We start from the raw sequence: 26,303 nt of genomic DNA, 5'->3' as shown, positions 1-26,303 counted from the left end.
GATGCTGTCACACTGCTCCAAGAGCAAGTTCTACTGAGGTTGTTTTCTCAGGCTCCAGTGCATGTCCCACTGGCTGCTGCTGGACACCTGCAACGCCACATAAACCTCCTCTGTCCCAGCATCAGGTGTGGGGAGACTTCGGGGATACAGAAATCTGTGGTATTGGGGTTGCCATTTTGGAAGTTGTGCCACTGTGTGCTGCCTATAGGCATGAAAGTTCTTAAAGATACTAACAGAAAGTACTTTTTAAAAATAATTAACTCTAATGAATACAAATAATTAATGCCTCAAAATACAGTAGCTCAGTGAAAACTAAAAAGACTATGGGGAAACTACAATTAATTCTTTTTTAAGAATTCTTCCGACTACTATATACTAATGTTCATTTTCATCTGCTTCTCTTTGAAAAAACAAAAACAACTGGTTACAGTTCTCAACCAATTTCATATATTTTTGTGCCTTCATTTGGAACACCCTTCATGTATTTGCCAACTAATTTAGAAGAATTATTGCATTGCAAAAATATTCAGAAAATCTGGATGCAATTGATTCCTGTAAGACATTCTGTTCTACAGGAAAATAAATTATCCATTGTTAACCCTTTAATTCTTGCTGGTTTGTATCAAAACTACTTCCACATGCATCTTTTTTTAAAAAATTCAAAATCACTGCATTAAGCAGCTGCCCATCTGAAAAGTGTATTTTTAATTGCAGATTTATGATTTGTTTTTCTGTGCATGCACTCTAGATTTTTTTTTTAGTGCTAAGGAACAGTAACAGACTTTGATGTGTATGATCCTTCTTTCCCACCCAACCCAACGCATTCTGAGCAATTGGTTTTGCCTGTGGGTTGAAGCTTTCTTGGATGACACCTACTACAACCCAGGTAAGATTTTTAGAAGTATATGTATGGTATTTATAAATAATTGCAATTGTAGACACACAGGATTCATCACTAGAGCCACAGTAAATCAGCTGGGGTTTCTCTAAGGGGAAGGAGGGGGCATTTAAAGTAATTTCTGAGTTATAGAGCTCTAGATAACCCAGGTTTTGCCTATCCAAGATTGTTTTTATTTCATCCTTTTGTTAAAGATAAAAAAATAAAAAGCGTTTAATATTACCCAATATGAAAAAAGAGAGAAAACCCAGAAGAGAAGTGATGTGTAAGAGAGCTTTGATGGACACATGGGTGTGCAGGTGCTTGAGCTCTCCCATCCATCACAACCACTTTAGTATTTCTTAAAAAACACATATTCTGGGCTAGGAAGCAGGATGCTGAGAGAAGGACTGAGCTGAAACAGCTTTCTCATCCTGGCAATTTATTTGATCTTGAGATAAAATGAAATATTGAATTGCACCATTCTTTCTAGAAATTGCAGCAAATCCTCTCATATCTGGATCATGAAATTTGAGTCACTCCCTTCAGACTGTTTTTTCATTCTCTGCTTTACTCTTGCTGTGTCCTGAATGTCTTTTCAATTTTATTTCTTAAGAATTGGACTTAGCTGTGCAAAGCTGTCAGAATAGCAGCACTGTTGTAAGCCCATGATGAAAATACAGCGAAAATGTGTCAAGCAAGCTGATGCTGATAGATGTTAGGCACATCTTGAAGTGTCAAAAAAAATGTTTAAAAAAAAATCATTCTGTGCAGGCATATTTCCTACTGCAGAAGAAACTGAGTTTCTTTAAGAGATCCAATGCAATAAATGAAAGCTGTTTTGTCTTTTGTCACTCCACCTATTTTGCAAACTACCTGGAACTCATTATTTTGTCCAGTGTCAAGCTGGCTCTGACTTTCAAAGCTCTATAAAATGGTTTTAGCCCATATCCTCTGTCCTTTCCACATTCTCATTATTCCATACAAGTTTACTTGTTCTTTCAGGGATTTGACGAGACCAGTGTTTGCAAAGAACTCTAGTACAGTTGAGTTGGATTTGCAAGAGGTAAACTGTGGGTGCTGTTTACATTGCTGACCTCTGGGAAAACAGCATTTAGAAGCATGGGATTTTGGGGTTTTCTTTATGTTGCATTTTTGGAGATTCGGGGTTTTCTTTATGTTGCATTTTTGGAGAACAGAACAATGCCATTGATTTTCTGCTTTTCTCAGTCTTAGCACTTCAGAAATATGCCTTTGGTAGTTTACTCCCCCGAGCTCTGTTCCTACTACCTACCTCACATGGACATGTGAATGGATCAGGTTTGACATATCTGGCTCTTCCAGATTTAGAACACTGAAAGAAAACTGTCATGATGCATTAGACCACTATGTCTGCATATGCCATGATCCCCCAAGGCTGCTATCTCCATTGAGCAGCCTGACACCTTGTCAATTATTTCCCCAGATTTGTTTCAACAACCCTAACTGCTTCTCTGCCAGGTAACTTCTTCCATTACCTACAGGCTGCGAAACACATTGCCCAGAACATCTGTAACAAACACACAACAATCTGGCCCCAGTCATCCTACATCCCACAGAGTAATCACCACCCTCCTCTGCAGCCTCATTTTCTGGATTTGCAATGGTAAAGAATGTGTATATTGGAGACCCTCAACTTGGTAGGTCCATTAGTCACTGCGCCTTTCAACATAGCAGGCAACTGCCATGGAAATCATGGTTCAGACAGGGAAAAGACCCTTCACCAGGTGAGTCAAATGCAGCAGTTACACAGCTGCTCCGAGAGAGCCACAGAAAGAGCTACAGGAGCTGTGTGTTACCATTCAACCTCCTCACGCTGCTACAGAGAATGCCAAAATTGCCTTCTGTGCTTCATTTTAGCTTCTAAAAGCTCTTGCCAAGCACAGAACGAGAGCTAAGGGTTTGTGCTGGCATCCATTTTGAGAAAGTTATCTGGAGGACAGCATGGGAGCCGAAGAGCTCATGAGAACTGCTTTCACTAGGCAAGAGCTTCCTAGGTTCCCAAAAATGCTCATGTATCACAGCCCACAGGAGCTGATCCAGATGCTCTGGGGTAGTTAACCAATGTGCAGCAACGGCAGTTAGAGCAGATGTGTGCTGTAAACTACACCTGATTCAACATGATGAGCACAGACATACTGTACAGCTGATGCACAGATAACACAGGTTTAATTATCCACAGTTTGATTATCCGGTGTTGACATGGTTTTTATGACTAAGTCACCCCTGAGACACTCGGAATCTGGAAATCACAACCACAGATAAAAATTTCCTTGCAGCTACATAAAGTCACAGTACTTTTCTGACAAATTTTGGCTGAGGGTTTTGAGCATTTTTAACTTATCGGGTTTGCAGTGTATTTTACAAGGAGTGAAGTCTTAAGGCATAAATCATTGATTTAAAGGGAAACAACTGTGTAACAATATTACAAGATATACAGAACAGGATGCACTTGGGTTCCAGTTTCTGTTCATTGGCTCACCAGAGACAAGGATCATAAATCAAAAATAGAGAATGGAAATCAAAGAAAAGTAACAGGAAGTGTCAAAATGAAAATCTGGCAGAAATTACCAATAGGAAGAAAAAAAAAGGAAAGACTCCAGATGTTGTTTTAAAAAATAAAAACCTGGGAAAGACTCAGTGAACAAAAGATCTACAAGCACAGAAGAAAAAATGATAGCTTGGGTGGGGGCTTCTCTTTCTTTCTCACATACAAGCCAGGTCTATTGAGGCAAGAAAATATGTATCTATCAAGAAGATGAGGAAGGCAATGAGGGAAAAAACCATATAAAAATCACCTCCCTCCTTTCTTCCCATGAAGCACAGCTCTGGAAACTGTGATCCTAGAAATATTTCAATCGGGCTTACAATTCAAAAGGTTCGTTAAATCCAGGATTATTACCACGAGAGAACTTGATCAGAGCAGCCAGGCTGTAAAGTTTAAGGGGCTCCTTATTCACACATACCTACAGGCTGCAGCACTCCCAGTCACACACCAGGAGTGTGTGAATCCCAGCCCTGCCAGCACCAAGCTCTTTCCTCTGGGGCCATCTGCTGGCTTTCCTGCAGATGCTTCCCAGAACCTTTCTAGGACCGTAACTGCTTTATCAGGTGCATCAAAGGTGAGCGGTCTGGAGCCATTCAGAATCGTTTCTCAGGGAGCTGCAATCCAAGCTGTGCTGGAAACTGCATCTTTGCCACATGCCACCACAACTCCCACTGCTGGTGCACATTCTAAAATCCATCTTCTCAAGACTTTTTTTTAAAAAAAATCCAGCTCCACTTCCAACACTTACCCAGCAATCAGACGTTCTTCCCCCTTCCCCATGTGTGTGCCATATTTAAATGGTCCTAAATTTTAATAATTTTGGGGGCAAGGCACACTAAATCTTTCCACCAGGAACTCCAGCCAACATTAGTCTATTCACCTAAGACTTTCAAACAAAACTGCAAGAGGAAATTAAGTTGAACACTGACACTTAGAAAGAAAAAGTCATTAACTGATCCATGTTTAATTTCTCTAAGAATCACACATAGTCAATAGACTACTGACAAGAATCGATTACATTTTTATTTGCACATGATCATTTCAGGGCAATTTTACCAACTGGCATATATTTGTATCATGCTGCTAATAAACTACAACCTGTTAGTGTAAACTCCTTTTCAAGTTCCTTAACTCAGGAATGGCTAGATGCTTAAGGCTATCATTAGGAAAAAACCCAATAAAATACCAGTCACAAACAACCTACCCACAGTGCCCCAGCCAAATCAAACACCTTTCTCCCTTTACCCCCCAGCATATTTTACAAGTTTTATGATTGTTTGAACAACATTCATGAACCATGCTGTAACATGAAGAAACCTTCAATTCTAGGCCATTCCATACAAAATAAATTCATGTTTCAAGGAATAAAAATATCCCCTATTATTAACAGAAAATGTATGCTGACCCACCATTAGTAATTTGCATCTGAAAGGCTTATTACCTTTCAGACTAGACTGATATGCTTTCCAGTTTAAAAGCTCCAGTTGCTATAATTCAAATTTACATAGCCAGGCTATATTTTATTTGCATTTCATTTAAAGATTCAGCTTTCTGTACCAGGTTTCTCTACTTAGCTCTGCTGTACTGCAGCCACATGTATTCAGGTATGAGTAATCAAGAAAGCCACTTGCTATATACACTGGATCAGTTTGCATGCAGTTACGTGTGAAAGTGCGCTGTAAAGTTGCAGTCCATCTGAACAAAGACTTCTAAAATGAAAATGATGATTTCCTGTATATTGTTATAGCATCCCCTGCTTTGAGAGAAAAAAAATTAAGAACACACTTCTTTAGCGATAAAAGAAGATCATGAACATGATAATGATCAGTTAGAAATCCTTAGCAATGCAGACATCAAAAGCAATTCTAATCTATTTATGCATTAGTTATTTTCTTGAATAATGCTAAAAGCTTTTTAATGATTTCATCATCTTAGAGCTGTTTGAGCTCAGAATAACCTCAAATTTGAGACAAATCAGAAAGGCCACAGAATACAAAACAGAATTCTTTGGTATTTTTGGCATTCTGCTGCACTGCAATGATACTTAAACCTCAATATTAAGTCTTGCAAATCTGTACTGTAAAGACGCTGGAGTCCTTAACAAAACCAGCCCTTTTTTATCTGCTGGCTGGTTGTATAACATATAAATTAACCCAGTCAGGCTAACAAAACCCAGTGCTTCTCCACAGCCTGTAGCCAATGAAAAATCCCCTCGAGTGACATACCCCAAGACAGTCCTGGAGCAGTGGGAAGTAACATCTGGGAGAACACCTGACCAAAGACCAAGAATGAGGTCCTCATGGTCCTCAGTTGCTTCTTTATCTGGAATGCCTGGAGGGTCACCCTCTAGAGACTTCACATCATCCTTTTTCTTCTTTTTCTTCTCCTCTTTTTGCCTCTGTACCTTGTCCTTGAATACGTCACGATGTTTTGGCTCTTGTGGACCACAGAAGAGTTTGTCTTTGCTTAGATGCAGCAAGTCATCTTCTGTTGGGATGCAAATCATGGCATGTAATTCAGGGTTCCCCTTTCTCAAGAGCGACAAGTTGACCCAGACGAGAGCCCTTGGATAACTTGTCAAAATTGGCAAAAACACATCTTCAGTCATTTCCTTCTGTCCCAGTCGAGAAATAAGGCGGATTCGCCGATCTTTCCCAGCAGTGGGATAACACCAGGCTGATAACTGCATGAGTAGTTTCTCACTTCTATTAAAAATTTTCAAAAATTAACATCAAATATAGTCATTAACAAGCATTACAACAGAAATCCAGCACCTCACATACTTGCACCAGCATGTTTAACAAAAGCCCTGGGGCTTTCTGTAACCTTCCAAGCTGGTATTTGTATCACTCAGCATAAAAAGAACATTGCTGAGTGGAATTCATGAGTCTTCTTCAGAAGGAAGGAGACATTACTTGTTAGAACCCCCAAAGCTTGTTAAAACCACAAACACTTTAAAGTCTCCAGTGACACTAATGCAGTCCAGAACTTTCAATGTTTTCTTCCCCTGGTAACTACACAAAAATGAAAGACCTGTGTTCACGCACTTTCCAATACTGTTGCTGCCCTCGTGTGTTGCACTGGAATGCAGGGGATTCTCTATTTTCTAGAGACCTTGTTAAAGAATGCAAGAACCACCTGTGGTGATGTATTATCAATGATTTTCACAGCAACAGTCTTAAAGTCACAAATATGAACCTCTAAAAGCTCCATCAGCCTGGAAGCAGACAGAATATGCCAACTTTAAGAACACAGTAAACTCTGGAGTGTCAAGTTTAAGATAATTTAAAGAGTTCTCTTTATGCAGTCCCCAAGTTTGTTGGAGAAAAGCAGAAAGGCTTTCACTCAACAGTAGATTCTGATTCATGATAAAACTATTTAATCTCTCTATTATTTGATATCTTAGATCAAATAATTCTCTCATCTTAATAATCAAGGCTGAGCTCTTCCTTTCCCTAGTTCAATAAATACCAATAAAAAAAAACAAAACGTATCACTTTGACATACCTGAGAACAATAAAGTCACTTTTCTTAGTTTCATCTCTCTCACCAAAACCTTGGGCATTTGTAACATCCTCTGTCTTTAGGGCACCTTCAGAACTTGCTATTTCCATGGTCTCCTCTGCCTCACCAGTCTCAAGAGAAGCTTCTCCAACCACTTCTGCTTTGGGGTCACAAAGAGCCTGTCCTTCAGTTGTGCAGCACTCAGAATGTGGGGAAGAAGGACATAAAAATCCTGAAGCTTTCATTCTTCCTTCCCAGTTCTTTGTCAGCTGCCCCCAAGGACAGATGAAAGGAGACAGAGTGCCCAGCTTGACATAATTTGCCCTTTTTGCAGGTGGACGTCTAAATGATAAATCAGGTAAATAGGTAAGAGTATTTTCAAAATCAAGTATTTAGAACAGAAAGGGAACACACAGTTAACTTTCTAATCTCATTGAACAAGAATTTTAAAGTATCAAGAAAATGCTGCTGTATTTCTGTCAACTGTATCCTTTCAGCCATGCTGGAAACATCTACCTGCTGTGCCTGACACCACCACCTTTTCCTCTGAACTCTTCCTACTTTACCTTCCTACCTGGAAGGGAACCAACACCAGCTGGTGCAGAGGACACTTCCAGCTACTCCAAACTCATGGTTAAGAGTTCTGTTTGTTGCAGTAAAAATGAAGGCAAACTTCAGAATACCTCATATTTAAAATTAGACACTGAAATGTATCTCTTAACTTAGTACATACTTTGACATACTCCTTTGCATTCTCTTACCTCCTCCCTCATTTGCTGCTTTGGAATCTCAAAATAGTTTTGTTTATTTTATTGCTATGCAGCCTTGTTACAGCTCTATACTGAGCATGTCTCTGGAAATAGAAGGGTTTAATTTACATGCCCTGTTTAGCAGAGTTAATTATATCTAGGATCCCTTTTATTTTTTATAATACTAAGATTTAAAACACTAGTGAAAGATTTCAAAAAAGTCCAAGTCTAAATGAAAACAACAACAGATAATTAAGGGAGTATTTTCAGCAGTATTATTTTTTGTCATTCTTGCAATCAATTTTTAAGTTAATGTTACCGTTTGAATTTTTCAAGAAGACTGGTTTCCAGTTCTTTGGCAAACTGCATTCCTGCCTGGCAGTCTGGGAAATCATTTGGAGTGTGAGGTGCTCTCTGGTATTCAGAATGCTTTAATGCCTCTTGCAAGCCACCGACTCGTACACCTCGATATATCTGTTATAAAAACCAAACGCCCAAAAAGCAATGTTTGAACTGATTCCAGATTCCTAGCTGAAACAAAATATTAATGCCCAGAGGGTACTTCCTTAGAAAACTAAAAGTCTAACACTTTAGCTTTAAAAAATAAACTTAAGCATGGTTTCTACAGTTCTAGATGCTAATTTCAACAAAAAAGTTAGTCATGCTTTTTTAATTTAATTCTGCAAAACTATCAATAACACTGAAGAGAATTTGACAGGGTCTGATTTTGTACATTGCCAGGAATGCTGTATTACTTCGACAGCCACTGCCCAATGTGTTTTAACCATACAATAGGTATCACTGCAACTAAATCCCCTGCACATTCAAAAGCATAACTTTAACCACAGAAACATACTAAAACTGCCACCTAAACATTCAAAGCAGGATGCTCTAAACAGCACCAAAGGAGTATTCAAGCTTAACTCAAACTTTGTTTCAAGCTCTCTCCCAAATCAGAGGCAGCCAATTTGGTGACAGAGGTGTAGATAGACAAGATGAAAACTGATTAACAGCAGGCACCAAATGTTTTCTCTTTAGAGGCATATGCTTGTAGAAATACAAAACAGAGAGCAAAACAGAGAGCAAAACAGAGAGCAAAACAGAGAGGTATTGCTTCAGCTTTCTCTCCTGATTCCCCACTGATTTGCTGCTTTCAGATTGCTACATGGGCATAGTTGCAACCAACGGACAACTTGGAAAGCTATTGTGCATTTACAAGACCAAGCTTCTGTCATCAACCAGTTCATAGGCCCTTTTTCAAAGTGAAATTTTGATTCTGTAATTGGGTATTGGTTATACAATATGAAGTACACTCTCTAAAACTGATTGATTTAAACAAAATTATATGAATTATCAAATTTACTTGCCATTTGCCATCAAAGTCACTTACAAAAGGAATCCAGAAAGCCATGCCCCAGCCCTTTGGGAGATAGATATCCCAGCCACTCCCCCATCCTGGTCGATCTTCTCCAGCCATTTTCCCTGGCTGCTGCACCAACAGTATGGGAATCTTAGATTCACAAGGACCCAAATCAAGGTGTGATCCAGGTACCAGTAACTGAGCTCTCATATGGTTTAAATCCTGAGAAGGAGGAGACATTTCCCATAAGTTAATAACCATTCTTCCTCTCTCTTCCAGATAATCTTCCAAGACACAGAGAGAAGGTGAGTTTACAGCTAGGGAAAATATAGTAATGACACACTACATATTTGAACAGAATTTCAAGGCATGAAAAATTATTTTAGAAAAGAGTATTCAGCACCCTTTTTCTCCCCTTCTTACTTCTACAGTCCTCGACAGAGAGCAGGTACAATGTACAACATAGACGAAGGAGGAAAAACAAGTTTTGCAAATTTGTATTCATAGATTTGTGTATAAGACTAGATTGAACAGGTGCTTCCAGACAGTCTGTCAATACATGGAGCAAATGTGAACTATGTCCAAGGAGATGGGAAGAAGATTTGGTCATTAAACAGTTTCACATAAAGCAGGTTGGCACCGAGGTTTTGTCAATCACCAGTTGTTATATTCCATTGTACCACATTAAGAATGCATTTATAAAAAAATAGACTATCAGATTCCCTCTGTTTTATCAGGTAAACATTAAATTTCATGACAGCATGAAGAACACTGTCATATACAAAAAGACTGCTGATAACTGTCATGTGCTAGTGTAATATTTTGTAAGTACTCTGCTTTTTCACACTGCATCAGCCAGTTTGAAAGAGCACAAAATTAATTTTCATAAAGAGAATATTTAGAAATATGTTTCTGCCATACAAATGTTTACTCTTTCTGATTACAATGGCGCCAAAAGCTTATCAGCTCTTGGAACTAAATCACCTTTTTACCCATGCACTTTATAGACTGCTCCTCCATTGTCAGTGAAAATGTCAAGATAAGAGATTTCAAACCCACAACAGCAAATTTGAAGTTCTCTACAAATCACAAGTTATTGCCCAGCACCCACAGCATAGTGTGCTATAGTTTAGAAACAAAGGATTTATTTCCTTCCAACTACCACAGTTCTTTTGTCAGAAGAATCATCCTGGCTATTGCTAAAGGCCAGAGCTTTCCTGTGGCACTCTTTTCTGCTGCCCAAGTCAAGGTGATGTAGAAAAATTCAATTCCAAACCCTTCTGATAAATAAACCTACAGCTATTCAGTCCTGTAGACAATTCAACAAAGCTTTCTTTTAATTGAATCATGGTCAATGGTTGTGCAAGAACATTATGCAGTAGTTACAAAAAACCACTTCAAGTCATACTACGATACTACAATATTAAGGATACTACGATACTAAGGAAGCTATTGATTAATCTCAAGATTTATACAAATTTCAAGAGTCTCATTCTATGGACTCTGTGAACCATTAGCCATTTCTTCCATGGCAATCCACCGACTTAGTTACCTGCTCTGAGATTTTATTTTCAGTGACGTTCTTACAGATGTCATGGTCCCAGATAAAGCTGCGAGCACAGTCTAGAGGTACACCCTTCAGGTACAGCTGCCTAACTTTATCATTATCTACAAAAGAAAAGAACCTTTAAACAAAATTCAAACAATTTTTGTGGTTGTAGTACCAAATTACTCAAGCCACTTCTGTATCGTAAGTATAATGAGCAGACAACCAAGACTATTAAAAGCTCAACAAGCATCGTTGCTTCTGAAATATCTTACTATCACATGTTTTTCCAAATACAAAATATGAAACAAACTGTTAGTATTAGAAAGACTAACCTGGTATTTTCTCACCAGCATTTCTTATCAACACAAGACATGACCTCTGGCAATCTAAATTAGATCTTTACATACCACCTTTAATATTCTGGAATCTGGCCTTTCAGGTAGAGTGTGAAGCTCAACAGGTTTGGTGAAAATCAGAAACAGCAACATTACAAAGCCTGAAATAAATCTGCCTAAGTAAACTTGTAAGAGAAGCAAGAGTTACTTTTAAGAGATGTTCATACAGGAAATATTTGTATGGCTATGACTAGCGTGTAACTACTTATTTAGTACTAGTTTCCTACTCTGGATCTTTTCAAGCCATCTGCTTCAAGGAAGGGACTATTCTTGCTTATGTCTACACCAATCAATAGTTGTCTACACTACTGAAGATAAATAACACTTGTAGCTTTAAAATGGAATGCTGAAGTATTAAATAACCTATATCTTCTCCAGTTTTTCAATCTAAGCAAAGCAAAGGAAATGTGTACCTATCTTTAGTGATCTAAAGATTAAAAGCCTTCGTGTATTGTACAGTATGTAGTGAATGCTGATCCATATTTTAAGTAAAATAATTCTTATCAAGAAACAATATAATGAACCTATTAATAGTTCTGTGATTAAAAACTTAGAGGGACTGCTCCTCATTTCATCATCCACAAGGTTTTGCATATTAAAGGAACATAACATGTCAGGGTTTGTTTCATTAAGTCTTTTGAAAAAAGTTCTGCTATTTTTCCAGGTAACGTAGACAGATTCAAGAACAGAAGATTCGGATTATTCAGTGGTACTAACAGTGCCTAACAACAGGTACTGCCAAACATAACTCCAATAATTATTTATTTAAAATCCATAGTCTTTAGAATGTACCCATAACTAAAAGTTGCAAAATCCTTTTTAAGAAATATGAACTACGGCAGCACTTGTCACAGTTTGATGATGTAACTGAGACTTGCTATGCATTCTTACAAATGAATTAGATTTATGTGAGGAGAAGCAATGCAAAAGAAATTATCAGACTTGGGTGGCATCCCTTCAAATTAAGAACAATAAAACTAAAAAGGAAATCCTTGTCAATTAAGCACAATTCCTTCTCAGAACAAAATTAAGGATAGGCAACTGAGCAGGAACCTAAGAGAGCTCAACACTCCTATAGGCAAAGCACATTCTACCTGGAGATAAAGCAAGTGTCAGTGCCTCAAAGAAGAAAAAGACAGAGACAAAACTGTGTGTGGTGGTGGTAGGGAATTCCTTCCTGAGTCTTACAGATAACCAAGGGGGAAGGGCACATAATTTCAAGGAAACATAAGGTAAGGAAAGTACCTTCCCGTAAGGAAAGTTCCTTTGCCGTCTTCTGTACATAAAGCATTTGTGAATACCAGAATCTCTTTATGTTAAATTATTTAAACATGTTCTAGTTCCTTTAACTGCAAATTATTCACTGCAACTTTCTCTGTTCTTAATACTTCTTTCTATTACAATAGTTCAGGCAGACTACCCTTGTCATACTCTCAGTTCTTTGTAATTTCTATATTCTATAATGGCATGAATATTTTTTTCCCACTACAGAAAGATCTTTTAAGACAGTCTCTTTTCATCACCACCACCCATCCAATATCCTCCTTATTGGCCAAAAATATTCTTCTCTAACTAGCTACATTCCTTCTCTTTGACCCTCACTGCACCTGGAGAATCTATTCTTTCTACTAAGCATACTATAATTCAAATTATAGTCCCAAATCCTGAGACCAGTTCTTATCTCTTACCTCTCTCCTGTTTTCTTCAGTCCGCATTTTAAGATTTCTGGAGAAATAACCCTACTGATGAATAAGCTGCTGCTAATAGTGAAAGTAAGATGTTAGGGCTAGTATAGGAAATAGGAAGTTGCATTACTAAGAAGTAATGAAGCTCACTGACAAGCTACTTCTGCTGGTCTCAGTGGTTGGTGCTTAGACAATACAGGCAGATAGAAGAAGGCTTGGTTCCATTTTAAGCTATTGATGTGATTTGCATAGCTGATTATCTGTCTTAGAAGGCAGGCTTGAGTTCTATTTGAAAATTTTCCTTTCTCCCTTTTGAAAAAAACAGAAAAATATAAACACTACCAGGGAGCAGTCTGAGAGCCCTATGTAGCGAGGGTGCATATCAGGACAACTGGGGACAGATACCTGAACCTCTGCAAGAGGTACATTTACAGGCATGGACTCAGGCTCTGTGTCTGCAGAAGGAACTTTAGTTCACAAAACTTTCATGGTGTATTCTCCTTCTATGCATCTCCTTCACTGATTAGAAGTTTCACCACACTCCATGTTGAGTGTTTTTTAAGGCAGAGGAATTTGTTTTCTCCCATACAAGACAGTGACAACACATCGAAGTGTAAGAAGTGTACTTTAAACTGGAGAAAAGAACAGTACTAATTTGCAGTCATGTGAGGACTGACTGCCTAATGGGAGTGTTGACTCCAGCCTGAAGAAATAATGACAGTTGATTTGATTAAATCCAATCAGCCTGTGTTCACAACACCCAGCTTGCATACATGCATATGCATTGAACAGAGAGAGTAACTGGGAAAGACTGAAATTACATTTGATTTGTTAGCATGCTACTGACAGGGAAAAACTACACAGGCATATCTTAGAACAGCATTTTGGGAAAAAAAGCAATAGGAAAAGATGTGTATTATTCCACACACTGCATGTATGTCAATCTCAAAGCAAAGGTGATGGCCATGACTTACCTAAACTATTCACTCATTTGACAAACAATATATCTTAAAATTAGTAAAGATTATCTAAGAAAATCTTTTATAAGAAAATCTAAGAAAAGATTTTATACAATGCTAAAGAACAAGAGAGGCTAGAATACATACGGAATCTGTATGCTAACATATACAGTGCCATTTCAATCTTACTAATACTAATCTTAATAGTACTTGAATGTCCAAGAAGCAAAAAGGGGGGGGGGGGGTGAAGTGTGGAATATAGCAATGGTTCCCTTTTATTGCTTAATAAACAAGTTGTGATTAAGGCAATTAAATTACTATTAACATTTTTTATTAGAGCTCAGCTCACAATATTACTACATCTGAGTAAAGTTACAACACAATCAAGGCTCAGAAAGTTTATGTAATTCTAAGGCTCATATAAGGATTTTTTTCTTTTCAGAAGGGGGAAAATAATAGCACTGAAGTGGAATTACAGATCTTAGAGAAGTCTTTTTTTTGGGCAAGTTTTACTGGAAGACAGTGGTACTGTCTGTCACCTTTCGTCCTTCTGTCTACTCAACTTCTTCAGTCGTGTGTAACAGTAAGTCATTTAGCAGAACCTAAATTGGAAGGTATTATGCCATTTACCTTTCCTTGCTAGCTGAACAAGGACCTCTTCCTTCTCCTAAATAAAAGTCAGAGAGGACAGAAGCAGTTTTAAGTTCATGATGAAAATAAAAAACCACTCAGAAACCACAAAGCAACACCTGCTTTTCTGAGTATTTATGAGTGGTATGGAAGATATTTTGCAAGTGAAGGACAACCCCAGGTAGAAAGATCTTGAAGATGGACATTTCTACCCAGCCAAAGGAAAAAATACACAGGTGCTCTTTGACTGCCTATCTTACACCATCACTCTTTACCAGGGCCATCCTTCCTGAGGGACAACCAGCTCTGGACGTGGGACAGAAACTACTATGAGACATTTAAAATACCCAGATGCCTTCTGTTGATCTTGCCTTCTTGAACACATCCTCACAGACATAACAAGCAGAATGAAGGGTGCTGATTTACCTTTTTTGGTTGCTAACTCCTCTACCAGCTCAAACCAGTATCTGTAAACAAGTGCTACATAGCTCACCTTACTTCTCAGCAGGAAGGAACCAAAGTAGAGGTCATGTATGCTGCAGCATTTCCAACAGGAACACTAATGATGAGAAAGTTAGCTGAGCAGAACTAATTAACAGAAAGGCTGTTCCAGACACAGAGGGCAGAATAGGAGGATATAAGAAAATGAAAATAGCAGAATTGTGCAAAGGGCTAAAAGACAGTAACTCAAGTAGGTGTTCGACCTCACTTAAGTGATACGTAAGACTAGCTTACTCTAGTGTCTTGCAAACAGACCACCAAGGAAATTCAGTATTTTCAAGTCTGGAACTTTCCAGTTGGCCTCTTTGGCTACTGCTTGCTAGCTAGCTATCATGTTTCTCCTATTAGGTGAGGTAGCAGGTGTCCAGTTAACCTAACTGGGAATGTCTACACTGTACACAAACCCTACTGTATACTGTACACACTCTTGCATATTTTTAGAGGGCATTCACATCCATCTGAATTTGAATTTTGCACTGAAACATTGTGTAAGTCAGCACTGAAATGAAAATTTCAGAAGTTATGCTTGCATCTTTCATTTTCTATCAGAACCAGCATCTTGGCCACCTGAAATACTATTCCTACAAAGGTGACAATCTTTTTGCAATGGAATTGCAACTTTCAACATTGTAGGCCTATAAACCAGAAAGAGCAAATATCTTCTTGGAGAGATAAACAGCATCAGGAAGACTAAACAGCAAACAGAAACTCACTAAGTAGCTTTTAGCACCTGGTTGGCCTTGCCAGGATTCGAACCTGGATCATCTGTATGGTCAGACAGAGGCTTCCACTGAGCACAAGACCAGCTTTGGTGCATGTCCCTCCCTCACAACTGCTGTACTAAAACCTACACAACTTTCAAGCTGTTTCTGTTCTGCTAGGGGCTCTGCAAATGCGAAATATTATGAACCAAAACCTAGAGGAAAACAGCAAGAGACAATCCATAGAAGATGACAGTGAATGAAAACAAAAGTGTAGAGAGAAAATCAACCTCTTCATACTATAAGGAAGGGATTTTACCTTGGTATTTTTCGAAGTCTGGCATGGCTTTTGTCTTCTTTTTTGGCAAATTGACTCGAGGATCTCCAACAGTGAGGCCAAGTATTGTACCTGGTGGCATTTCTGATGGTGAGCTCATCCCTTTAAAAACACACAGATGAACACTGCCATGAAACCACCAATTAAGTTGTGGTCTTTTCTTGCACTAGTATTTTGTGTGGTTTTGCCTGCAGGGATGTGACACCACTGTAAGCCAGAGAAGCGATCCACAATACTGTATTTAACATGTTTTGAAAACTCATCAATGCTTTTTAAATTTCCAATAACAAAAAAGTCAACAACAGCAGTGCAATACTTGGTTTGTAATTACATTTCCATTTAGCATAGATGTGAGGCCACTATCACAGACTCAATTTATCCTTTGCATTTGACAAATTTCAAAGAACAACCATCCTTTGTTTTACACTTGTCTTCAAGAGAAAGGAAATTTAGAAGTGTTTTGTAATAGTTTTACCTTATCTCTGCTTAAATTCCTCACATTGAATAGACAGCTTGAGTACAGTGTGAAATCTACCAAAGCCAGTTCCTTACCTGCGTCAGTGCTAGAAACTGGGGAGATGCTGTTAACTTTATGAAACTTTACAATTCAGCCAAATACACAACTGTTAATTTAGAAACAAACATATATAAACAAAGTATAATACTTCCACTTGGGATTGGAGGCTACCATTTTATCTGTGAAGGTATCGCACAACTTACTCAATTTGAAGTGGGAGAGAGTGAGAGTATACATCAGACTGTACATCTCATCAGCAATCTCAAATCTAAGTTCTCTAAGATAACAAGATTCAGTTTATCTATTAAGAGTTTGAACTACACAGAGGATTTAAATTCCCTTTAAAAATCCAAATGTAACATTTTTCAATTCTTTGCCATGTCCTGGCAATTACCTAACTACATTCTCAAAGGCATCACTCTCCTGATCAGGCAAAAAATAAGCATGTCCAAACTGAATTCAACTTTATTAGCATGCTGGTTTTGACCACGAGATTTCAAGCTTCCCCTGCTTCCACCCATAGCACCCATGTGCCCAAATACCTTCTAACAGCTCAAAGATAGCACTTTGACATTGATGAAGAGATACTTTTTCAGAGTCCTTGCAGTTTTCTACCCACCAGTTATTCAGTTCTGTGTCTGAATCTGCCACCTCCTGGAAAACAACGTATCTAATTAAATTCAAATGGTTATTCATTATTTTCTATCTGCAAGAATTCACTCTTAGTTTGTCTTAATCATACTAGAGTCACTTTCTTCCTATTCAAGTTTTAAACCAAAATACTTTTTTCCTCTAATGTAGCCCTATAGTTTACAGTAATCCCTAATAAGCTGTTCAATTTCACCTGTTCCAAAAATAAACAAAGCAATCCACAATACTTCATAATTTTATCATTAATTACTTCTTACAGAAAGCCAGAGATTTCATGGCCTCCTCATATTTGCTGCAAGAGATTAAAAAAAAAAAAAACATTAAAACAACAATGATGCTATGTGCCAAGAAGAGAATGAAAAGCTTAAATCCTGGAGAAACTGCATATTTGATTGAAAACATGTAAGATTTCTACACCTTACATGCCTTGCCCCCTAGTTTTAGGTACTGTACCTAATTGCTTGAGAAACAGGATCTATGGTTTGTCAAAGAGAATATTAATTGTTCTGGATCTCTCAGCAGAGTACATCACTATAGCAGAAACTACACAGCCTGCTCAACAGCACCACTGTTCTTATTTTCTTCCTAATTCCACTTAAAATCCAGGCAGGAGTTCTTCCTGAGATCAGCATTAGTCAAGAGGCTCAATACAGAGAAGCCACCAGAGCAATACCTAGGTTAACCTTTACAAAAAGTAAGGTCAGATAATTTATGGTTCTTTCTAGCAAAAAACAAGCTTGCACATTCTAAGAACACGACCAAAATTACACTAACATCCAAAGTGCCAATTTCCTTACTGTTTGGACAGAAGCTGCTTTCAGGGTCTCTGTCAGGACGGAGTGTGATAACGGGCCAATCAGGCGGTATCTGAGAATCTCCATGCTTCTGTCACTGAAACAGGAAAGTTTCAGGTGAATGTACAATTGTACTACACACATTATTTTCCCCAGTACTGTTAATCCAGAATGCAGCTATGTTATGTGGTTACGGGCCACAGTTTCTGACTCTACTATGAACAAACCTGATCACAATTCCAGTAGTCTGTGCGATCCAAGAGTAGGACTGGCACGGATCTCTAGTGCCATCACCAATTATTTTTTTCATTGGCACAGCTTTTTCTCCTTCTTTATCCTCCTTCTTTCTTTTATTGCCACGGTTTGTAACAACTTCCACTTGTTTTTCCTCTTGAATTGATGTTGTAACAGGCTCGGCAATACAGATTTCTTCAGGCTCTGAACACTGAAAAATTGCTTTTAACTCCTTCAGTATGTCCTTAAGAAAAATGAAGTTTGGATTAGGATGATATGCAGAGAAGTACAAACGTTAAATACACTTTTAAAAATTATACTCCATTATGTAATTTTCCTATATGGATTTCAAGGAATACAATTTAATTCTGCTGAAGTCAAGGGCTTGCTAAGAAAAGCTGAAAGTAACATTGAATGTAGCTAAGAATTTATTCTCATGAGAATTAGTGTAAGGAAAATTGCCTGTGCACAACATTTTACTTTTTTCTTTTTCCCTTTTTTAAAGCTGATAGCTAAGTATCAGATTATGATTATCTGTGATGATACCGAACTTAGCCTGTTGGGGGTGCCAGTGGAAAGGATGTGAATCCAGCAACATCATATTGCACATGTATCCCAAAGCAAGTTAACCTTCAAAACTTTTCAGAAGCTCAAACACTGAACACCTCAGCAGCACGTACCTTCTGCAGAATCTTTATAAAAACAAGCTGCAGCACGTGAATATTGTTAGAGTGGAAATAGTCTTCCAACTTTTAATTCCTAAAGTCACGTATTATACCCAGTTCTTCCATACTTTTCGGATGACCGCATCAGCATTAATGATGCACAATACATAAAGAAATAAGAGTTCAACTATTTAGGGAAAAGCACCTGCTTGAGAGCTGGATGCACCCAGATCCACAGCTGCCTGTTTTCAGACCCATCCCTGGGTTTCCAAATAAATGTAACAGGACCAAGCATATCCTCAGGATAGCGATCGGCTCGATAAAGATTCAGGGAGCCCTCAAATCTTCCAGACAGACAGCAAGCTTCTTGAAATGTCAATCCTAAAAAAGAAGACAGTTACTGAAGAACAAAATAATCTCTTGTTTAATAAACAAAGCAAAATTAAAATTCAGTCTGGCTGCTGGGTGGCTAATGTTGTCCTATAATTACCTTATTAATAAGCAAATGAAATAAGAATGTCTACTGTGACACATCTTAATTATGTTTTTCACCCAAAATCACAACTCAGTATCCACTCTGTTACTACTGTTGAGACTGATACATTACTAAAAAAAGGAAAAGGATGGATCAGACTTTAGTCTATTCAAAATCTTTATTTTAAACTATGCAAACTTTACCTGTGTCAATGCTACATATCCGAGCAAGTTGCTTCAGAAGCTCATTCTCTTTACCCTTCAACTCCAGGCAACAATAATATGATAAGTCCTGAAAAAATATGATAGTTGCAAAGTGAGAATATCAGTTTAATGTGAGCCTGGTAAGAAAGGACCAGACAGTGCTTCGCAATTTACACTTAAGTTGTAATTTTTCATTCTCTAAAATTTGCCAAAGTGAAATAAGTTTCTTTTTAACTTAAAATTATTAGCTGTAGCAGAACGGTGAGGCACTTCTCATTTGAGGACCAACCTGCCTCTCAAACCAACAGATCAAAAATGAGATGGAACAAAGTATCCCTCCTCAATAGCATCCTGCTCAAGTAGATGATACAAGGATTCACTTAATCTCTGAGCTCTTGAGAAAACTGAAAATGTAGTATTTCAGTCATAGTTACCATAAGACTCTTCTGAACATTCATCTTGCTCTCTCTGGAAGTTGCCACTCTGAATTACAGATACAAAATGACCCATTTCATACTTAGCAGTCTTACTAACAGCTGACACAACAGTATTTCAAAGAGACAGAAATATTTATTATAAGTTGATTACGTCACCTCAGCAAAATATCAAACAAAACACGCAAACACGGTACCTGAAGAAGGCAGTGCTTTGTCATGGCTCGGTAACAAGCCCTGTAGCTCTTCTCTGTAGGGCTGTTTCCTAAACAGTATCCCCATTTCTTTACCATATGAAATCTTTTTGCATGCCAAATATGCGTTTCCAGCCAAATATTCTTTCTTTGCCTGTGATTAAACTCTGCTACCAAATTTATGTGGCGTCTTCTAGCCTTGCGACATTTAGTTTTTGACTGTTCTTTTTTCTGATGTACAGCTTTCTCTGCCTGTTTTTTAAGAGAGAGGATATCAAAGTAAATCTCAAGAGAACAAATTTCCAAAGAGAAAAAGGCTGAAATATAAGGATACAGGAAACATTAAGTTATATCACACTGGATAATTCTTGAGGGTAAGTAACACTTCGAAATTTTCAGTGCATGTCACATCCACAGAAGTGCATCAAGGTTTCACTGAAACTCACATATAAAACAAAATCCCCACACGTTCAGAAACTTAACGGTGAACAGTAAGATCTGCTACTTCCTGTGTGAAGTTTTTGCCACACATCAGTATATTCACATGAACAAATCAATGTGACATGAAAAATGCCTGGAGATTTGAGCTCATTCAGAAGCAGTATAGATTCTCAGACTGACAGAAAGGACCCTATTGGTTCTACAACATGTAGAAGTGGACAAGAGACGACTGTGGTAATAGTTTCACCAAATTCTTGATAACCAGACCTAGTCAAAGCCTGAATTAGGCTTTTTCATGGATGCATGGATAGAGAGGAAGGCTTGACTCAATCAATGTTTGATTTTTCTTTTTGTGAAGAGAAGTGGTATGAAGAAATTGGACAATAAGACTTACAAAATGATTCTTAGAATATCCTTTGTAAGCTCACCAAGAAATGCTTGACAACAGACCACTGGTTATAAGAATAGCAAAGGAAAGAGAATGACAGAAGATCAGTGACAAGAACACTACAAACACTGAAGCAACCCAGGAAATCAAAATATAACTGAAAAAAAGGGAAGTGTTTTTCCATCAGACTCATCATTCCACCACAGAGAAGGAAATACAAGCCACTGGATCAGTGGTACGTAACTGGTTCAGACAGACAAAGAAAAAGGGATGTGGCATTCTGGGTGAAAAACATATGTCTTGAAGCTTATTGAAGAGAGAGGAGATGATCTGGGTAAATGTTTCAATGAAAATGGTCATGAAAAAGGGTCTAAGACAAATGAAGACAGTGCAGCAGAATTCAAAGAGGTAACTTTGAAGATGTAGAGCAAACACTGAAAAGTAATAGAACCTTTACAAAACCAAGCAACAGAGAGATGATAAGCTGCAAGAAAATGTGAGGTTGAGCAAACACATAAGTCACACCAAAATACTTGAAGATAGAAAATGTAGCAGAAGAAATACAGCTGCATCAGGGCAAATTAAATACTCTCAGAAATCCAAGAGTCATATGTGGAGTGGAAACAGGGATGGGAGAGTATGTGTGAGTATGGATACAAAAGTTAGATAGTCTGTCATGTGAAAGCTATTAAAAAAGCAGGACACAAAAGAATGAAACAAACATTAGAGAAACCTAGATTTAACAAGGATAAAGCACAAAACTAACTATGCAAAACAGCCCATGTCTTCTTCCTTCAGTTCTCAGACAACAGGCCAAACTGCATCTCTTGTCATGACTGACAAAGCAAGAAGAATGTGAACAAAAACAGTAAAATAAAATACAGGTTGTGAAAATCCAGTAACACACCCTAAGAAACATGTAGTTGATTGCAGTACAAGGCAGACAGGTCTTACTCAGGACTCCTGGACTAGCTGGGACGAATGCACCACCTGAACAACCTCTTCTGCAGTGGACTCTTTTATCACTATTCTACTAACTTTACAAGCAAGTGGTTAGTAAGACCTACTTGAGCTACCACCTGAAACTGAGGTATTCCTGCATTTTGAATCCAAACGTCAGTCAAAGTTTAGGGTACTCAGGGAAGTTTAGCAGAAGTTCAGGTCTGAACATTAGTAACTATAGAGCTTTGGCTATGTCCATTACATGAAATGCTGTAAGACACTCTTATACCTCTTTCCTGGCCATCTCTTGGAGCCGCCTGGGTAGGCGCTTAATGTTGTGACTCATTGCTCGCCTTCGCATGTGCCTAGGAAGGGTCTGGAAAACCAGAGAGTTGGAAGACTTCTGAGAAACTGCTTTCAACATGGCATTGATCTCAGCAGCCCGAGCTTGAGCAAAGGTAGACACTGGAATGAAAAGAACTGCATCAGAGCATGATAAACAGCAAAAAAAACCCAGAGGTGGATACTGTACATAAATTAGAGAATTACTCCTAGTACAGCAGTCCAATATTTTCTTGACATAAAAGTCAGTACTGTACACCATCACTGAAGAAATTGCAATTCTTCAGAAGTTTCAGAAGTTTACAGATATGGTCAAACAAACATTTATACATCAATGAATATGAAAGCTGTGGTACAACTAACAAATCCTATTTAATTAAATCCTTCTTTGTTAAATTAGAATAGCAATCTTTTCAGGTGGTATTCAGGGAGATGAAAAAGCTTTAGCATGAAAAAAAATCCAGAAGCAGTAACATATTACAGACTGTTTTAAAACGACCAAATAAAAATCCAGAGTTTGGTCTCATTTCATGTTTATGGAAGTGTACCAACTATCAGATCATTGCCATATTTTGCAAAGCTAATTTGCTCTCCTAAATAAATGCTCTGTTAGATGAAAAGCTGTCTTTAACTTACATCATGAGTAAAATCAGTTTCACTGGCTACATTAAAAGCAGATGACTGTCAGTACTCATTTTGCTGGCAAACAGAAACCAAAATGCATATCCCTCACTACAAGCAGGTGCAACTTTTCCACTCAGAAGTCTGAAAGGATCCATTGAACAACAGCTGGTCATTCATTCCAGTTCACAACTACTTCTATGTTTTGGAGAAAATCAGGAATTACAGAAGAACATAGCATCAGTTCTTATTTTCGCTCTTGCACAAAAACAAATACAAATTGCCCTGGACATATAAATTATGACCTTTTCACATATACAGACCTGTTATGTATTTTGGCATTTCCTCAGAAACACTCTGGTGTCCTCCTTGCCATCCACCTCTTCCTCTGCCTCTCTCTCCTCTACTTTGTCCTTTTGAAAAATATTGGTCTTTCCTATAAGAAGGTCCAGATGACTGATTTGAAACTTTCTGCTGCTGATGCTGCTGCTGAGAGCAAACATCTCCTGGAAGGTTTAGAGATGAAAAGAGGTTAGAGAAACACAAAGCAGTCTGAGTAGGTGATAACTCTACAGTCTTTCCTCATGAAATTGCATTGCAGACTCCTCCTATTATAGTTAATAGAAGTAACTGAGATCAGTTACAGAAGAATTCAGAAGTATTAAGTTATTTCTCATAGGAATAAATAAGAACTTTACATTGCCCTGCAGCAAGCCTGCAGCAGATTAAGTAACTTTTGCACATTCTGAAAACGGTGCAATCCAATCCAGACTTTGCCTCCAAGAGATGACTGAAATCAGTCCACACATGAATAGTGACATTTATTATTGCCTAGTCAGGGTTTTAGTACCATACTAGCAAAGTTATTTTTTCCTCTTGTCTTTTGATTTTTTTTTCCTATAAGCAAATGTATTCTTGCCTGACATATATTTTTGTTACAGCAATAATTAAGGTAAGCATGATACATGTAAGTTGCCTGGTACAAGCATTTAAACCAATACTGAAATTAAATTCTAAAGTAAAAGCTAAAGCCGACAGTAAAGCTTCCTAAAGTACAGACATACCTTTCAGGAGTATTAAGTACCTAGCAGTACTTACAGTTTAAGAGGGTCTTGAAGCCCATATTCAAAGACTGGTGTATATACAGCATAACTAATATTAAATATTAGTTTAGATTACTTTATATTCAGTTAAGCCTTAGTTAGGATTTCTACAACAACTTGAGATATGGTTCTCAGGCAGTTCATGCTGGACAATCCAACTGAAAAAGGTCCAGATGGCCATTCCTATCACCCCATCCACTACATCAAGACAAGTGCTTGAGAGAACATGGAGGCATAGAGCTCAGGGAGTTTCTCTAGTGAAAATCAACTTTTGTGTCCACAGAAATGGAGTGAGAGATTAAAAAAATGCAGTTTTTGGGTTGATCAGCTTCTTAAACAAGCCTGTCCCTTTGTCCCAAAAATAATACCATTGGCATGAAGAACAGCTAGGAGCAGATGCACATTAGGCAGCACCTCAATTGATGAGAACTTAAAAAGGCAAAGAACCTCCTTTTTCCATTTCAAATAAGCAAGAAACTGAAGTTTTATGATCAGCAGCAGTGCTGTTGCAGTCTGCTGCAAACACACATCATGCAGAACTGCATGAATAGAGCTGAAAAAATAATTTGGTGTAGAAACAGAAGCTAGCTTTTATGTGGAACAATTCCCTGTCCTGGATTTCCACATGCCTGAGTGCAGCATTGTCTGGACACTGAGGTGAAAGTGAGAAGGAAATAGCTGGGAAAGAGGGATGGAAGCAGTCTCAGTCAGCAAATCTGTGCAGGCCTACAGCCCAAAATTAGATCATATCATAAACACACACTCTAAAGGAGAAACTAAAAATTGTTATCAGAAGGTGGAAGACTGTTTGGAAAAATAGTCACTGACTTAATACCTAAACAAAATTTTAATTATCTCAGCTACTGTGTAGATCCATAGTTTTGTAACTCTTATTTAGAATTTTTCTTTCCTGTTTCTACAAAATAACTCTGTAAAACTGTGATACTAATGCTACAGAAGAATGTTACATGGATGAAAATCCATGCTATTTAACAGAACGGAAAAACATAACCACGTAATCTTAGAAGTTCCCTGCTACAAATAAAGTTAGAAAAATGTTTAATCTGGCAGTACTCCTGTAATGACATTTCAAAATCTTCAGACACGGCTGAGCATAATTTGCTATGTCATTCTGTCTGCTTAGGAACTCTTCAGTCACCTAAACACACAGTGACACTTAAGGGTTTTTTCGTTCAATCATGAAGATGCAATTTGTCAACTTTTGACAGCTTCACAATAACAAGCTCTTTTCTGTGTGGGTCTTTTCCCAAGAATAATGGAGGTAACAAAATATCTAAATAGGAAGGTGGGGGTGGAAATTGAAGTCCAATTGGAGCACAGAGGATGCAGGTCAAAACACACAGATGAAAAAAGCATCTGGCACACAAGCTGACAGGATCCTTCAGTCTTCAGCTGCAAAGGTTACCTGTGTACAAAACGCTGCCGCAATCACCCAGGACACTGCCATGTTAGCTCCATGCCCTGCTGCCAATACCCTTCCACAGACACAGGAGCCACAAGCCCCAGGAGGCAAACTGGCCGGGCATGCAGATCTGAGGGAAAACCAGTGCATTTATCATAGCACCAGAAGGATAAACCAGCCCCTACTGCAGCTCCCAGGTCTGGCAGAAAAGCAACGGAGACACTGGATGGCGTATAACATCCAAAGTCATTTTACGACTAGGAACCGTAGGAATTTGTTGTGTTATCGAAGGGATGATACGGAGAAGCGCATCTTCACAGGATACAGAACAGTCTGTATGTTGGGTGGGACAGGGGCTCTGGAGACCATCCGTGCCAACCCCTCCGCCACGGCAGGGTCACACAGAGCAGCTCACACAGGAACGCGTCCAGGTGAGCTTGGAATGACTCCAGACAGGGAGACTCCGCGAATCTCCCATGTTAAAGAGAATCCCACATTTACGGGACTTACGGCAACACCAGGACTAAGAGAGCCTGCAGCAGGGGACGAAGCCCTAGGTACTCCCACGGCGAGCACGCCGCGGGCTGGGAAGACGAGCACACTCGGCCCTGAGAGGGGTCACCTGCCGGCCCCGGGAGGGGCTCCCACAGCCCTACCTGGGGGCGGGCAGGCTCTGCTCCCGCCGCCGGCGAAGGGCCCCGGCTCTGCGGGAAGCGTGACGCTGGCCGGCTGGTTCCGCATCTTCTTGGCTCGCTTCTTCTCCCGCGCCCCAGACATCTCCGGCGGGGCTGCGGAGCCTCTCGGTAGCGGGGGAAGGAGAGGAGGGGTCGGCGGGCGGTGCAGCCTCAGCCCCCAGCACTAACCCCGGCCCGCAGCTCCCTCACCGCGCGGCCTCCGCGGGCACACGTGGACACACACAGAGCACAGCGCATGCGCACTTCCCGGGGCAGCCCTGAGGGACTACAGCTCCCAGAAGCCCCCGCGGAGGCGGCGGGTGGGGTGTGCGCTGGCTGGACGCTGAGGGGAGGCAGGGCAGGAGGGG

At 39.0% G+C, this 26,303-nt stretch overlaps 1 protein-coding gene across 1 annotated transcript; it reads right to left on the bottom strand.

The window, feature by feature from the left end:
• Positions 1-4,395: 4,395 nt before the first annotated feature.
• On the bottom strand, positions 4,396-26,215 carry POP1 (POP1 ribonuclease P/MRP subunit). Its single transcript, XM_085053276.1, has 15 exons — positions 25,918-26,215; positions 23,059-23,241; positions 22,062-22,237; positions 20,005-20,253; positions 19,374-19,461; positions 18,901-19,076; positions 18,024-18,274; positions 17,800-17,893; positions 16,894-17,005; positions 15,817-15,936; positions 10,630-10,745; positions 9,108-9,299; positions 8,037-8,191; positions 6,972-7,310; positions 4,396-6,169 (listed from the first exon to the last, which is right to left on the bottom strand). Exons 1-15 carry the CDS (start codon positions 26,036-26,038, stop codon positions 5,509-5,511), a joined length of 3,033 nt encoding a protein of 1,010 aa, XP_084909402.1. The 5' UTR covers positions 26,039-26,215; the 3' UTR covers positions 4,396-5,508.
• Between the last annotated feature and the right edge of the window lie 88 nt (positions 26,216-26,303).

This window comes from Lichenostomus cassidix, chromosome 2 (genome assembly GCF_008360975.1).
Source record: "Lichenostomus cassidix isolate B80296 chromosome 2, HeHo_3.0, whole genome shotgun sequence".
NCBI lineage: Eukaryota > Metazoa > Chordata > Aves > Passeriformes > Meliphagidae > Lichenostomus > Lichenostomus cassidix.
Note: the sequence above shows the minus strand (reverse complement) of the source record. Positions and strands in the feature narration are given on the sequence as shown.

Excerpts from the sequence above, each read along its gene's own strand:
- POP1 (XM_085053276.1), bottom strand. The coding sequence starts at position 26,038 with ATGTCTGGGGCGCGGGAGAAGAAGCGAGCCAAGAAGATGCGGAACCAG. Across the intron at positions 22,238-23,058 it reads AATGCCAAAATACATAACAG|TGTCTACCTTTGCTCAAGCT; the intron begins GTCTGTATATGT and ends TTTTCATTCCAG. Across the intron at positions 8,192-9,107 it reads TGGCTTTCTGGATTCCTTTT|ATATATCGAGGTGTACGAGT; the intron begins GTAAGTGACTTT and ends TTTTTATAACAG.